The sequence below is a fragment of the Chiroxiphia lanceolata genome, chromosome 6 (assembly GCF_009829145.1).
Source record: "Chiroxiphia lanceolata isolate bChiLan1 chromosome 6, bChiLan1.pri, whole genome shotgun sequence".
NCBI lineage: Eukaryota > Metazoa > Chordata > Aves > Passeriformes > Pipridae > Chiroxiphia > Chiroxiphia lanceolata.
The window spans coordinates 28,705,378-28,721,320 of NC_045642.1; the positions used below are offsets into that span (position 1 = coordinate 28,705,378).

At 44.4% G+C, this 15,943-nt stretch overlaps 1 protein-coding gene across 5 annotated transcripts in view; it reads right to left on the bottom strand.

Moving 5' to 3' along the window:
- RGS6 (regulator of G protein signaling 6) overlaps positions 1 to 15,943 on the bottom strand; it is a 266,760-nt gene that overhangs the window by 24,004 nt on the left and 226,813 nt on the right. For 4 of the 5 annotated variants that reach the window (XM_032690524.1, XM_032690526.1, XM_032690521.1 and 1 more), the window contains one exon: positions 4,721 to 4,810. In XM_032690524.1, coding sequence (XP_032546415.1) covers positions 4,721 to 4,810 — 90 coding nt within the window. Of the gene's footprint in view, positions 1 to 1,540; positions 3,306 to 4,720; positions 4,811 to 15,943 lie in introns of those variants that run through there. The other variant, XM_032690523.1, reaches the window with a different exon arrangement.

Here is a 15,943-nt window from a genome sequence, read left to right on the forward strand (position 1 = left end):
GTGCATTTGGATAAAATATGAAACAACTATCCCTGCTGCTACTGAAAACCTCTCAGCCCAGGTAGATACAGAAAAACAGATTTTGTCACTTAGAAGCCATTCACTGATTATTGAGTTTCTTCTCCAAATTTTCCTTTTCTAATGATTAATTATTTACACAGCCATTCAAAGTTCCTTTGTGTAGATTCTGCTGGCACAGAGTTTAAGCAGAAAAAAATTAAGAAAACCAGCTGACACTGATTATTAAAAGTAATTATGAGAAAAGAGCTCAGCATCTTTACAACATGCAAAGCAAGTCCTGCCACTGAATCAAACTGTCCATGTGTGCCCTGATGGGACTGAGATGGGGGCATAATCTGCATTAGGAACCTTCCTGGACAATATAGAGCAGTCAGCACAGCGATCTGGATAAAAGCAGTGCTTCGAAAGGTGTGTGCAGAAAATGGAGCCTGTCCCTCCTGGCATGAAGGTCCTAACCATTCCCTTGCTGACACTTTTTGCCAGGGATCTGAAAAGGGGTAGAGAAATACATATAAAAACTTGGTCTTCCGAACTTCAGGTCTGCAAAAATCTCTCCCTCCCTCCTTCACTCCCTGCCTCCCTGGGTTTATTTTGTCAGCTATCAAATTCTTCTTTTGGTATGAGACTTTGGGATGTGGGGTGGGGTTTATTTTGAACTTTAACTTGGTGAAAAAGATGTGTTCCAGAGGGAATGGCATCAGATGAAAATAAAGGATAATTACTTCCCTGACCAATGCCCAGGGTCCTGGGCATCTCAGGCAGTCACGTCTAGCTGTCCAAAGTGAGAAAACAAAGGCACTACACCAAGTGACCAGAACAGTATTTTGCATATATTTTGTGTCCATTTGAACAGGACCACGGTGAATTCACACTTCTCTGAACCAGCTGGAGAGGAAAACAATGCTCTAAACCAAGCAAATACCAACCTGCTCTTCCCTCAGTGTGGCAGGGCTTACTCCCATGACTTTGCAGCCTGGCTGCACTGCAGCCGTGGGTGCCTTTCCAGGATGCTTCCCTGCCTGCAGGCAGGGCAGGATGGCAGGAAGCCACCCCATGCCAGGCTGACATGAACACCAGGACTGTGACAGTTCAGCTGACGCTTCAGCTAATGCAGAGATGCCCACCAATGTCATTGTTTCACCTTTACAGTGAGTAATAGAAAGTGCCTCAAGGTCTTTTCTGTTTCTTTCTCTCCCTTCTCCACAAAAATAACTAGCAGGGCTTGTGTCTGGCTGCTCTTTCACCATTAACAAAAGTTCCTGTGCATAACTGATCTACACTGCTCTTTCCCCAGGGAATAAAACTCTGCTCTGCATCCAAGTCACTCTGCCTAAATGCCTCCTTGCCTTGAGTGAGGGTATTTGTCACAGCACTTGTCCTGATGGGTGGCTCGCTGCTGTCTAAGGACATCCAGCCACCATCTTGGCTGCTGTGGAGAAGGGCTGGAGGGCAGTGCAGTGGTGATTACCTGCTGTACGGTACCCTGCAGTAACTTGCATATCAGCACAAATAGCAGCAGGTCGACACTTGACTTTGCACAGCACAAGTGGGGTGTGTTTTGTAGATACAGGAATAAAATGCAGTAAGTTGGTCGGGGATCTCAGCACCATCCAGCCCTTCACTGCTAAACCAGATGCGTTCAGCAGCCCCACGATTTCTACCTGCTGCAGAGAGGGGGATGGGCATGAATGCACAGAACTCAAATTGGGCTGGGCATATGGCCATTCCTCCTGAGGACAGGGCTCCACCCTCATCTCCAGCCTGGCAGGGAAGAGGACTTCTGTTGGAGGCAGAAAGCTACACCCAGCTTTCCCTCTCTGCAGCTCGCTGCTTCCAATCACACCCTTGCTGGAGGCCAACCTCATATTCCCTGCTGAGCACCATGAATCTGCAGGATTGAGGCCAATAATACTGTGGTTATTTGCAATAATGACACTGGGAAGAATGAAGAAAAAAAAATCTTAAATGGATTAACAAAGTATGTATGCCTGGTCTGCATACAACCTATGTCTGCTGTCTTGTATCCGTTAGTGGTGTGAACAGTATGTTCCCCGCATAATTCTGTCATTGTATCTCAATCCTGACCCATAATTTCTTCTCCCTTCTTCCTCTCCATTGCTTTACTCCCAGAGCAGGGGAGGGAAGCTCCACATCTGTGGTTATTGTATAGTGTGGAAGAAAATAACTCTTCAAATTTATAGTATCTTACCAATATTAAAAATGTCGAGCATGTTTGGAATCACTAATCAAGCTTTGGCTTCAAGCTGAGCAGGTCACTATTATTATTGCCATTTGACAAAGAGGAGGATATGAGGCAGGCAAAGTTGAACCTTCTTTTCACCAAGCTCACACAAGAAATTAGGTGGGGGAACCAGGGGAAGCACATGGATTTTTATGGCTCCCAGTCCTGTGCTCTAGCCACACAGTCAATGTTTCTCCTTTTCCTGCCCGCTCAGTTAGCCACAACCCAGTGCCAAAGGGCAAAAGATCAAATAACATAAACTTATCCACAAAATATTCACGTGTGAATCTGAAGCCATAGTTTATTTGCTTAGTGCAAGCAACTCTTTTATCCCATGTCCATCATGCTGTGCTTCTGACAGAACTTATTTTCAGTAATAAAAGTAAGGCTATGTCATACAGTGTGGTATACAGGCAATGTGAAGATAATGTCTTGAGGACAGACACGCCTCAGAGAGATATACTCATCAAGACTTAAAGAACTGCAGTGAATTTCTATTCACATCAGTGAATCCAGGACTTTGTTTGCAGGTTCTAAACCAAATCCTTTTGCCACACAGGCTCTGATATGCCACTGGGTTTCTCTTTTCCTTCCCTCTGCTTTCCAGCTATTTAGAGGAATTTTAAAAGAATACCTCACAAAGCTGCACCAAAGGTCCTCAAGATAGGACCGTGTAGCTCAGTGCACAGAAATTCCTTGTTCTTTCTGTCAGCACTGCTGTACCTACACTCTTTCCAAAACATTCACTTGTCCAACATAATGCAATGTGGTTGCACAGAGCTTTACAGACTCCAGAGTAACACCAACTCCCCTCCCACATCATGTGAAGCTCGTGAACAGCACATCTGCACAGATCTACTCCTGCCTTTTTTTGTGCTTTGATATATTTACTCGCGCATCTACAGCTCTTTCTAAAAGAAACGTGATTCTTACTTTCATGGCTGTGTTAACATGACACCAAAACCTGCTCCTCCGGCAGTTTGCGGGGGAATGAGGATGTCACACTGACACATCCAGGGCTTGATCTGACAGCAAACAAGGACTGCGAAGAAATAAACCTCCAATTTGAATGGGCTTGGCTGGGAGGAGAAAACTCTCCCGGCTTTCAAGCACTCAAACCCTCATGTGTTCAACGGTGAGAGGAACCACAAACTGCTAGGGGTAGGAAGACAGCAGAGGTTATTTTATGGTTTATACCATCAGAAGACTTTGCCTTATACTTCCTTCTTTCCCCACAGCTTCTGAACTCTAAGTCAGGTCTAACCTGCACTGGCTTATGCTGTCATAGACCAGACATTTTGAAACAAAAGGCTGACTGCTGCCCTCCACTACCTTCCCCTAGCCACCTTCCAGTAGTTCTGGCACAGCAGACAGAGACTTGTCTCCTTTTGTCACCATATGCATGCTTTTAGGGCACACAATGACAACCAGGACAAAAATACCACTGGGATTTCATTGTATTGTGTCGATGCAATGTAATTTGGCAGCACACAGAGAATGCAGCAGAAAAACAGCAGGGAAGATGGTGACGGGAAACCACACACTCAGGCTGCAGGAGTCAGGACTCAGTTTACATAGGGTCCTGGAAGCCAAACGTAAGTGGGACACATACACATGTACATGGCATGCACATGCACACAGACAGACACACAGACCTCTGGGAATTAGTCAGGAGGTGCAGGAAGCATTTGAGCACAGCCATAAATGCAGAGATGAGTAGCTTATCTCCCAGACCTCTTAGAAAGAAGGGGCACAGGGACAGGAGTTGTTGTAACTCTGCGTAATCACTCCTTTGCTGCCCTAATCTGGGGGCTCCTGACAGAATCACGGTGCTGGCAGAACTCATGCAGATACTAAAAGGTTAAGAAGAGCTCAAATCCAGATCTCCTGTGAGACAATGTGGTTGGAATTCTTGATTACTACATGTGTTGTAATTATTTCCTGTCTCTGAGGAAAATGACACATCTCTAGGCAGGCAAAAGCAAGGGAAAGGGAGAACAGGAGTATGGAAATCACTGAAGAGGAATTTACAGGTAAGGCATCCAAAGGAAATATCACATGGTGAGGCTAGGCAGGTGAAAACCTTAATGGGTGAATTTTGCACCAGTAATGAATAGATTGATGGGTTCTGCTTCTCATACCACACACCATCTTTTCCATGAGAAAGAGGTAATACAATTTTAATTGCCTACATTGAGTTTCGGAGACAACTGTGCAAGACAAACACCTTTCAATATTATTTTTACCTTGGGTCACCATATTTTCCCCAAAACTCATGCTGAGGCTGTGCACATGGATGCCATACCCTGTGCCCCCAGTGAAGAAGACAAAAGTGCTCATTCCCTTCTTTAAGGAAAAAAAAAAGGAAACAGTATTTTCATTTTCACACTAGCAGCAAGCAGCAGGTGAGAATCAAGAGGTGCTAAGAGATGCAAGCGTGTCCTTTCCAACAGATACCTTCTTCTTCGCCAGCAGTAAGTCCTGGTAAGCACTGGAACGGAGGAAGCGCGCATAGCTGTCACTCTTCATCAGCTTGTAAATGTGCTCCTGTGGGACAGGAGGAAATGAGAGACAGAGAATTGTTATCAAACCTCATTTAGACATCACAGGGATTTAAAACACAGCAAATTAGAAGGAAGAGAGACTGATCAAAGTTCTAAGTAAGGCTGCTGTTATTGATTATCTGTGCTGTGGTAGTGTACGGGAGGTCCATCCTGGGGCAGGATCCTGCTGTGCCTAGGGCTGTATAAACACCAAACAAAGAGATGGCCCTCACCCCAAAGGCTGGCACACATTATTCGATAATCAGTGTTATTCTGCAAAGACTGCAACTCTCTTAAGGCTCCAGATTATAAGCAGGTGCCTAGCCTGTCTGAAGCTACTGGGATGCCTCTAGAAGGAAGAAATAAACACTAGAAACTGTCCCATAGATTAGGTTTCATTTTACCACTCCTAGATACCTGGACTATCACCCAGCATTCCCCTCCTGTTTACAGAAGGGAACCGATACTTGAGACACATTTCATCTCCAATTAAGACATGCATTTAAGCAAGCAAACCTGCTAATATCCTGAAAAAGCCCATACCTCTGGCAACTATGCAGGAGGTTACATGACTAGCTCAGATGTGGATGGCTACATCTTACATTGGGTGAGTTTCTCTTTTGGGTTCTTTCTTCTCCTGTCAAGTCTAACTCCTGTTACCAGTTTGCTCTAAGAGAACCTAATATGTATATATTCAAACTTACAAAGCAGTGTTTCATTGCAGCAGAACTTAACACATACCCTTTTCTAATTTCCTTCCTTAGTTTTACTTTCCTGCTGAGAATCCCTTAACACAGTCAGCTCTTCTCCTAGTTATCCCTAGTTTTGTAATAGATATTATCCCAAACACAAAGACAATAAAATCAAAATACTTTGACCAAATAATGACTGAGAACACACAAAAGGAACTCAAGAGAAAAACAGGCATCCTGGGCATTTCTCTTAGACTTTGCCCAAGGAAGCACTTTTACAGAGTTAATGAGCAGTTTTATCTATACTGATTTATACAACATGAAATATTCTCTTCTATCCTAAAGCCATTGTACATGAAACTTTAGAAGAACCAAACCAGACAGAAGTCGCACAGCTTATTTCAGTGTGTTAACAAGCCAAGCAGAATTCCCTTATCTTCACCAACATGGGTAATTAGCAATGACCTGTCTATACACAGAAGAACTGCTTAATTCAGCTTTCTTACACTATTCGGTGTAGTCCTAAGAGGGGCATAACTGCCACTGGTTTTCCTACGACACAGCATAAATGTATCCTTTGAGCTACAACCTGGTGTGGAACAATTTTTACTGGTTAATTTCCATACTTGCTTTTAGTCTTGACAGATCCTCATTTGTGCAGCACTGTCTAACTGAAGGACAGCACAAGATTTTGCAATAAAAACACTCATATAAAGCCATTTAGCAAATGTCACCCTTCTTGCTTCAGAAAATACACATGGGAGGGCACAGTTTCACACTCCTCACGTACAGCATTGCCATAAGATTTCACATCCAGCTGTGGGACATTTGTTCTATTTATGCAGGATACCATGAGCCAAGTATGCCCTAAGACAAGAGAAGGGAAAATAATATACATCGTGGATATGGTTGTCAAAAGGTTTATATTTCTCTGGTGTGAATAAGGATTCTCAACTCAGTTCTCTCCTAAATACTTCAACTAGCAGAAACTCAGGACTCAGCTGATTTAAACCCAACCAGTTTACCTGTACTGTTATTTCTTAAGGTTTCCAAGGAGACTCCACGTCCTCCTAATGAGTTCTTTATAATTACTGGTGAAAAGTCCCTGCCTAACTATGTGATTTTCCAGGACCACAAGGAGACTGATGAGTAAGTGGGGTAGCCCATCAACAGTAAAGGGCCTGAGGGGTCTCCAGAGCCTTCTTCCTCTTAGTGGTCCTCATTGCAGCAGCCAGCACATGGAGGGTGCTGGTGGGAGGGGGTGCTGAGGTGGGCAGGAAGGTGCTATGGGGCTGAGGTGCTGCGGGGCTGGTGGGTGACAGAGGTATTTTTATTAATCTTTTGCTAGACATGATTAATTTTTTTACTGTCTTTGGACTTGAAATGGTTTCTTTCCCCATGGTCAGACAACTGGGTCTGCTCCGAAACACAATGAACATATTTGGAAAATAACATACAGCTTTCATTGCCACACAGACAGAGGCAAAGGAGAACACACCAGGCTGGCCATACAACCTGCCTGCATGCCAGTGACAACTATCATTCTTGCTCATGTCAAGACAACTTCATGTATTTGACCTTAAAACAGTATAAACTCAGTATCTGGTGGTGAGAATGGGAAAAAATTGATTCAATCCCAAGATGAAATAAACCACAAGGTGACTTCGTAACTGAAGCCCTTCCCTGAAATAGGACTATTGCACCACCACAGCCCCACTGCCACTGCAGTTGGCTAATTGGTTTGAAGCATTTTCTCTGCTTTTCACATCTTGGAACCACTGGTACCTTTCAGCTGTTCACCAAAGATAAAATCAAACAGGCTTTGAATGCTAATGAAGGAAGAAGGTTGGGCATAGGAAAAGGAGGGATATGCATAGCTTCAGAAGCAAACTTTAGTGCTTAATTGTAAGAATTCAAAGGGCTTGCTTTGAAGAAGCTCTGGACTGGAGGCATGAATGATACACGACACTGCATTTCTGAAGCACCTACTGGAAGTCTGAGCCAGTTGCTCAGGTCAGCAAAGACTGCCTTCCAATTTGCAACAGTACAAGACAGCTTGCATTACTGCAGCCAAAATTCCCACTGAGACTGCACCATAAAGATTCCTGCTAAAATCGTGGCTGCAGTGTGTGTTGAGCCCACTTACACAACAAATCTAGGTGCAGGATGGGAAATGCCAGTGGCTGTGACATTTGTTTTAATATTTAGCCTACCCTGTTCTTTGCCACCAAGCTATTTACTGCTATACTTTCTAGAATCTGCAACTTTCTAGGGAGAACCTACAGCTAGGGTTTAGCAGCTCCTCATTTCATAAATACATTGAAAGCTACTGGAGGTCTAGCAACTGGCCATATTCAGTGGAAGTCCGAGCAATGGGCTTATCAACAAAGGTGCAGGTTTGGATACAGTTGCTCTGTGCAACTTGTACAAATTGGCTTGTCCTCCTCTCTTATGGATTTTTAGCTCACTTTGGATCATTGCAACCCACTGGTCTCTCACATTTTATTTTACTGAGGAGCTGCTTTTCTTCCACCTCTTCATCACATGATGGAAAGGAAGGACACTCTTATTAAAGACTGAGATTTCCCAGTGCAGCCAGCAACTCTAGCGATGCACTTCATACACATGCATGATCTCCCTGACATACCTGACACTACTGGCAAGAAATCTGAGCCCTTCCATCCTTATGCTGAAATAACTTTCCATTTTATAACATTTTTTACATGGTAATGAACTCACTATTGCTGGTTCCCTGAATACACAAAGTAAATGCACTACTTGTATAACTTTTAAAAGTGCAGCTGCAGCTCTGGACATTACTTGCGCTGCAAGCAGTCTGGCCAGAATTACCACTGCATCACTTCTTTACAAGTGCCATGGGAAATTCCTGTGCCCCATCTGCACAAGAGCAGGAGAAACACTTCATCTCTAGGCAGTGTAGCCTCTCCCAGCCATTGCTGGATACCACTTCCCAAATAGGGCTCGGACTTGAAGGTCCCTGCTCTAGCCTTAAGACAGCAATCCTTTAGGGAGCCATGTTGCAAACCCAAGAATTTAAGACAATCATCTAACAGAATTGCCCAAGTGATCTATTAAACCATCAAGCTACCAAGGGTAGCTTATAAAGTCAGATAAAAAGCAGAAAAAATAAGTCTGTCAAGATTTAGCCAGGAGTTGACAGGCATCACGTGTCCCACTGGTCTCCCCTGCAGCCTTGCCAGCTATTTCTGAGCAGCAAGCTGCCATCTCAGGCCACTGCAGTGGCAGCTGCACGTGGAGACAGGGACTGACTTGACATGTGAGAGCAAGCCCTGGTGAGTTCGCTTTCTGAGCTGACCAGTCACTCGGTCCCTCACCCAACGTGCTGTTGATAAGTACTGGCTGGACTGATGTTCCCCTGCGACAATAGATGTATGTTTGGAAATGTCAATCTAACATGGAGGGTGACATAAGAACTTGCTTTTGTAAGTACAGTGTATTTCATCTCCAGAAAGCAAACTCTTCCCTTACAAAACTCCTGCAAGCAGTGCAGGTTTGTTGTCAAACACCCCCATGACCGTTGTTTCCCAGTTCTTGAACCAAGTCAACAGAGGCAATGGGATCTACTTGCATCTCTTCTTAAGAACAAGGCAGATTCCTTTTGTGTTTTATGCACCTTAATCACATCTCCTGCATGGTGGGAAGAAATATGCAGTAGTGCTGAGGGCTGTCCAGCTCTGTCAAGCATATTCTCTATACCTAGTCTTCTATCATGAGAATTACACTTCAGACAGCATAACCATTTCACATGCCACCACCATTGCATGATATAAAGAAGAACAAACAGTATATTTTAAAGGGGAAAATGTTGTCCCTTCTAGAAAACAAAGGAACCAATGAGGTAAATCACAAAAAAATTAGTTTCTACACTTATGAGAAACCAAGAGGAAATCCCACCCCTGACAGCTGACAGCTTTAAGTGCAGAGAAATAAACCCCGATGAGGTTCAGCATCTCTTGACTATTTTCCTTCCACAAGCTTTACCTTTGGAAAGAGATGAAGGACAAGCTTTGTAAATTTCTCCAGATGAGAGGGGAAAGGGGGAGGAAAAAATAAAGAAAGTTTGCAATCCAGACGGGAATGTGGGAGGTGGTTGAGATAGCAGAAACTGTCTCAAAGCTGCACCTGTTTCAAATCAATATGCTGCTATGTGATCTGAGGTCTCTCTTTCCCCTCGCAGTCAAAGCACAATAACCTTGGGGAGGGCACTGCTGCCAGATAAGCAAGACCTTGGGAACACTCAAGAAAAATGTGGGAAAAAAACTGATAATAAAAAAAACTCAAACATCTGACTTGCCCAAAGTGCCTGGTAGATCCCAGGAATCATGTTCTCTCTTAAGAATGTTTCTTTTTAGCAGAAAATCTTGGTTCTTCCCTCTGAGTCATGTATATGAGACAAGAAGAGAATTGTTGGTTAAACACCCATTCCTAATCCCACCTGTATCTTACCCACTATGACATTTTGTGACAGGCTTGGGACATTTGGAAGTTGTGAAAGCCAAGCACAATTTTCTCTTGAACTCTGAATAGCAGCTAGATTCCAGAAAGCCCTTAAATTTGAACTTGCTGATATAAATTTTTCCCTGTTTGTGCTTAAAGACAGCTGCAAGCTTTAGATGATGAGGGGGAATAAGAGGAAATGGCAATTTCTTTGCTCACTTCAAGCACAGGTTTCCCATTTAGCACATTTATGAAACAGATCATCTGGAGTGCCATCATACAGCATGTACAGGACAAGCAAAGGATCAGGGCTAGCCAGCACGGGTACAGAAAAAGCAGGTCCTGCCTCACCAAGCTGATTTGCTTTTATGACCAGGTGACCTTCCTAGTGGATGAGGGAAAAGCTACGTAGTCTACCTGGACTTCAGTAAAGCCTTCAATACTGTCTCCCACAGCATTCTCCTAGAGAAGCTGGCAGCCCATGCCTTGGAAAGATGCATTCTTTCTGGGCTAAACACTGGTTAGATGGCTGGGCCCAGAGTGGTGGTGAATGGAGTTACATCCAATTGGTGGCCTGTCACGAGTGGTGTCAGCCAGGGCTCAGTACTGGGGCCAGTCCTGTTAAATGTCTTTATTGATGATCTAGATAAGGGGATTGAGTGCACCCTCAGTCCGTTCACAGATGACACCAGATTGGGTGGGAGTACGAAGGCTCTGCCCAGGGATCTGGACAGGCTGGATAGATGGGTCAAGGCCAATTGTATGAGGCGCAGTAAGGCGAAGTGCCAAGTCCTGCACTTCAGTCACAACAGCCCCATGCAGTGCTACAGGCTTGGGGAAGAGTGGCTGGAAAAAGACCTGTGGGTGCTGGTCAACAGCCAGCTGAACACAAGCCAGCAGTGTGCCCAGGTGGCCAAGAAGGCCAATGGCATCCTGGCCTGTATCAGCAATAGTGTGGCCAGCAGGAAGTGATTGTCCCTTTGTACTTGGCACTGGTGAAGTTGCATCTCGAGTCCTGTGTCAGTTTTGAGCCCCTCACTACAACAAAGACACTGAGGTGCTGGAGTGCATCCAGAGAAGGGCAATGAAACCGGTGAAGGGTAGAGAGAGTAAGTCATATGAGAAGCGGCTGAGTGACCTGGGGTTTTTTAACCTGGAGAAATGAAGGTTCAGGGAAGACCCTATCACTCTCTACAACTACCTGAAAGGAGGTTGTAGCAAGATGTGGATTGGCCTCTTCTCCCAGGCAACCAATGACAGGACAAGAGGAAACAGCCTCAAGCTGCACCAAGGGATGTTCAGAATGGACATCAGGAAGAATTTTTTCACTGAAAGGGTGGTTAAGCATTGGAACGGGCTACTCAGGGAGACAGTGAAGTCAGTATCCCAGGAACTGTTCAAGAAATGAATGGACATGGCACTTAGTGCTATGATTTAGTTGTCATGGTGGTTATCAGTCAAAGGTTGGACTCGATGACCTTGAAGGTATTTTCCAACTTTAATGATTCTATGGTTCTATTCTATGATTTTTAGCTCATTCTGGAGAGTTTACACTATGGTTAGATAGCTGTTGAGATTCACTTGAGCTCCAAGGGTTCACTTTGCCCTTTGTAAACTGGTCATAAACCATCTTGCTGTAGCTATCCCACTAACATCTTTTGGATTGTTTTGGAGCACTCCTTCACCCTGTCATCAGCAACTGGTATTAACTAGTAAGAGCTGATTTGGAGACTCCTCTGTATTGCAAACATGCAGGCACCAGGAGCTGCCCCTCTGGCCAACTGCAAGGGAGATTTGCAGCATGTCAGACAAATCCATTAGAAGAAAAGCCCACAAGCAATGTAAAGCAGTAGATTAAACAACTAAATAAATAACAGCATACTGCAATGAATGTTAATGTTTGTTCTACCTGTATGCTGGGCACTGGGGAGGAATTTACTGCAGATTCACACATGAGAGACTGGTGCCTGAGTGAAGGCCTTGTGTTCTTTGCTGGAAAGGATGGCAACAGATGCCAGCTGAGAACCTGCCTGGGACTGATTTTTGGAAGAGTTGTCGCTATAGCACAAAGAGGACGTGAGTAAGGAGAAAACAGGAAGATGCTTTTCTGAGCACACGGTGTGCGACTGCTGCACCTTCCAATTAGATTTGGCAGCAGCCTAGTGCCTGTCTGTCGGCACCGCCACTCTGCACAGACATCTGTGGCAGATGAGCTGAGGTTAACCCATGCCAGCACACGTGCACACTGCAGTCAGCAACACCTACAATCCAAGGGTTGTTGGAGACATGTCCTGTTCACTGTGTTGTACTGTTCCTAGCTCAACCTCAGGAATCCTGTCTGACCACCAGGACCCCCGACCACACCACAACCAGGATCTTCCAAAAAGCCAAAGAAAGGAAAGGAGACTCTCTAGCAGTTACTTGTGCCACAACTGAATGCAACACTTTTTAGGAGCAATTATGATAAACTGCATTTAGCCTAACTGATGGTGCTAAAATGTACTTTAGAGAAAGCAGGAAAAATTGCTGCACCAGCTCTGGAAACCAAAGTAGTTGATAGTAGGCACAGCTGAGATGAGGCAAGCAGTGAATAAGTGCAGAAGAGACCTTCATATTTGCCCTGACTGAACTTGATAGGAAAACACCAGGGGTGGGGGGAGGAGGCAGGGAAACACATTTGTTTTATTCCAATTCCCCTTAATGTCTCCAAATCCCCACTAAGAATGCTTCTGGATCTGCTTATTCTGGTTCCTGCATTTAGGATTTCACTCTTCTCAAAAATACCGTACGCCTGTTTTGAGCTGCCTGCCTGCATTAACCAGGACGACCTCCTGTCCTGGAGCCTCTCTGGTACCCGGCAGTGCTGCCATCTAGCAGGGCCAGGGGTGACTGGGTGCTCTGACTGCTGCGACAATGCAAGGCTTTCCTTAATTTACAGTCTGGAAAAGAAATGCTTCAGGTTGGTAAAAGGCACATAAGGGTCTTGGCCTAAGCATGAATTGCTCTGGAAAATCTGAGCAATATCTTTTTTTCCACTCTCAAGTATTTAAGGGACACGATAATTTACATCCACAGTTTTAGCTGGTGCCTTTTCTTCATACTCAACCAAGTTACTTCTGCTACTAAAGAAAAAAAAAGATGAATAATTATACTGTAATATAGACTAACCTCCCTGCTAAACTAAAAAGCATAAAACCTCTTTTCAGGCCACAAATGAAATTACACTGGGCTGAAGGCACAGGAACATAGTAAAAAGAACCTGAGCAAGCGGGATAACTGTAAGCAATGAGAGCTCATTTTGAGTAATACACAGAAATCCTTTGTTTAGCCCTGTAGATACATAGTTGGAAACACAGTGTAAATCTTTCATGAAAAAGCGCATTGATAAAATAACACATAAATTTAGCTATGGCTCCTCTGTAAATTGATGAGACAACTGGTTTGCTTCACATCTTCAAACACACAAATGGGAGGGCAGAGCTGCCAGGGGTCCATGGCAGACGCAGTGCAGAGGACTAGAAGCAAAGGGTTGTTGAGCGCCATGCAGTTAAGGGGTCAGCCTGGTACTGCAGGAGGATTTAGTCCTAAATATAGCAAGGGCTATCCTGGGAGACAAGAGTGGGCTGCCGGGAGTCTAACGCCATATGAGCAGCTTTAGGTTTTGAGAACAATGATCGTGGCTAAGAGGCTGATTCTCTCAATATGGGCCAAATCCTGGCTACTGGCAAAAAGCCCAAGTGAAAAGGTTTTGGCTGGGGGGAGGGGACAACCTCCTGTAGCATTTGGGAGACCGGCATTTCTTTTCCAAACAATACAATATGTAGGAGTTGCAGCAACAAAGATGGAGTTTTTCACTCCTATGCATGCTGTGGTACAGCTATGAGATGTAACTACTTAACCTTTTGGCCAACATCCTGACACTTGCAGGCTGTCTGCAGCTTCCTCTTTGTTTTCTCTTAGAAAATCCTGCCAAAAAGATTAACTGTGCCATGGAGAGGAACATGCAGAGTCCCTCATGCAGCAGAAGGAAATTCTATTGCAGTATGTCCCATACGAGATGGTGACAGAGCAGGACACAACCCTACAGAAACAAGCAGGATACAGCTTCTGAGTAAAGGTGGCTATGCTGAGATAGGGAACACCAGCCCTGCTTGGATGCCTACCTAGAGAACACGAGTTGGATATATAAACAGTTTTCTATGCCTCATCAACATCTGGGCTGTAAGATATCTGCTGCTGTATCATTTTGGACTGCCTTTAAATGGTTGAGCTTAAGCTCTTGGAGTCCAAATGTGTATTGAAATCTTATAACTGCCAACGAACTCCATCCTGACAGCCCACATTCATACCTGCTGTGGGCTGAGAAGGGAAGATATGAAATGCATTGCTGATAAATCTTCCCAGGGATTTTTGTTTTAATTTTTAATTAGAAGTGTGAACACTTAAAGAGCTAACAACCCCTTAATACAATTAAAGACTACAGTGTTCCTGCAGTACATAGGTTTGGCAGGAAGGGACCATACCCCCATCCTCCATTAGAATTGGACTCCTGGAGTCCTGGCTTCTTGATTAGAAAAGGATGCACTTGCAAGCACTTTCACTTCCTATCTGGGAGAAACAGAATAGCATCAGCAGCTTCCTGACCTGAAGAGGAAATATTCTTGCTCTAGATCTGACATGCAATTGTTTCTTGCTTTCAAGAAGCACAATGCACACTACTGGCACAGAAGTCCCAGAGTCTGAGTACTGAATTCAATTTTTAAGCAAGCTAGGGACTCTCCCGTGTAATCCATTTAAAGTTATTTTTTGGAGGCACACTGAGGCACTGTTAATGCTCATGCATGTAGTTCTAGATAGCTTGGCAGGATCAGCACCCTGAATAACAGGCAGACTATTGTCCTGTGGGAATATGCTGACTGTTCTTGTCACCCCATTCCCATGATCTTTCATTTGGAGAGATCTGCTGCCCTCTGTCACTGTGTGTGCAAGGAAAGAGCTCACCTGTGACTTTTTCCTGACCCTTTTTCTGCTTGTGTGTGACAGAAGGGCATAGCATAGACAGTAGTTTGATCCCTGATGCCTTCAGAGACAGAAAGGTTGGATGTTAGCTGTTTTTCATGTAACATGACTACTAAACCACAAATTAAAATGGAAGGCAAAAGATAAAAGAAGTACGTTCTGATGTGTGGTGCATAGGTACACTTCGAAAAAAACCAAAAAAACCCCAAAACCAAACAGGAAAGTAACAACACAGTGTCTGCTCCTATGTAAACCTCTGCTTCAAGTCTTTTGTTTCCTGCTTTGTGCAGAATCAGACACACCACATAAACCTCCACCATCACCTTCCTGGTTTTGCTCCAGACGCCTAACTGTTCTTCTGGCTTTATTTGTGGGGCTCTTGATTTTAGATTCTGTTTGGTTGTAGGTTGTTTTGTGAAATCCACAAAGGAAGGAGCTTGCATTTTTGCTTCTAAGTGTAACAAATACACAACTGTGAGACTTTGTGTGTTTTCTAGAGTCATCATAAACCAAAGACAACTGGAGTGCAGTGTAAGAACAGGTTTTCTCCTCCAGTCCCACAGAATCAGAGCAAAGGAGAAGAGAATAAAGGTCAAGTCCTTGTGCACTCCCTAACCTCCACAGGAAGGTCCAGGATGTCAGAAGCTTCCAGGACACACCCTGGGCACACCATCCACGTATAAATACTGATGCAGTGCAGCAGTGCTTTCAATTCCCTGTAGCGCAGGTGCCAGCAGTACTGAGCAGTACTGGCTCAGGTGGACTTGAGCCCCCTTTCCAGGAAGAGCACCTGGGTCTGCCCCATACCCCCTTGTTGGCTGCCTGCACTGCCAACCGGAGCTGCTTTGCTGTTATCCTGATTCTCCATGCTTAGTCACCATCCTTTACAGGCGTGCATGTAACTGGGGTGACTGGGAGAAACTTTAAGAAAATAGGAATAATGTTTC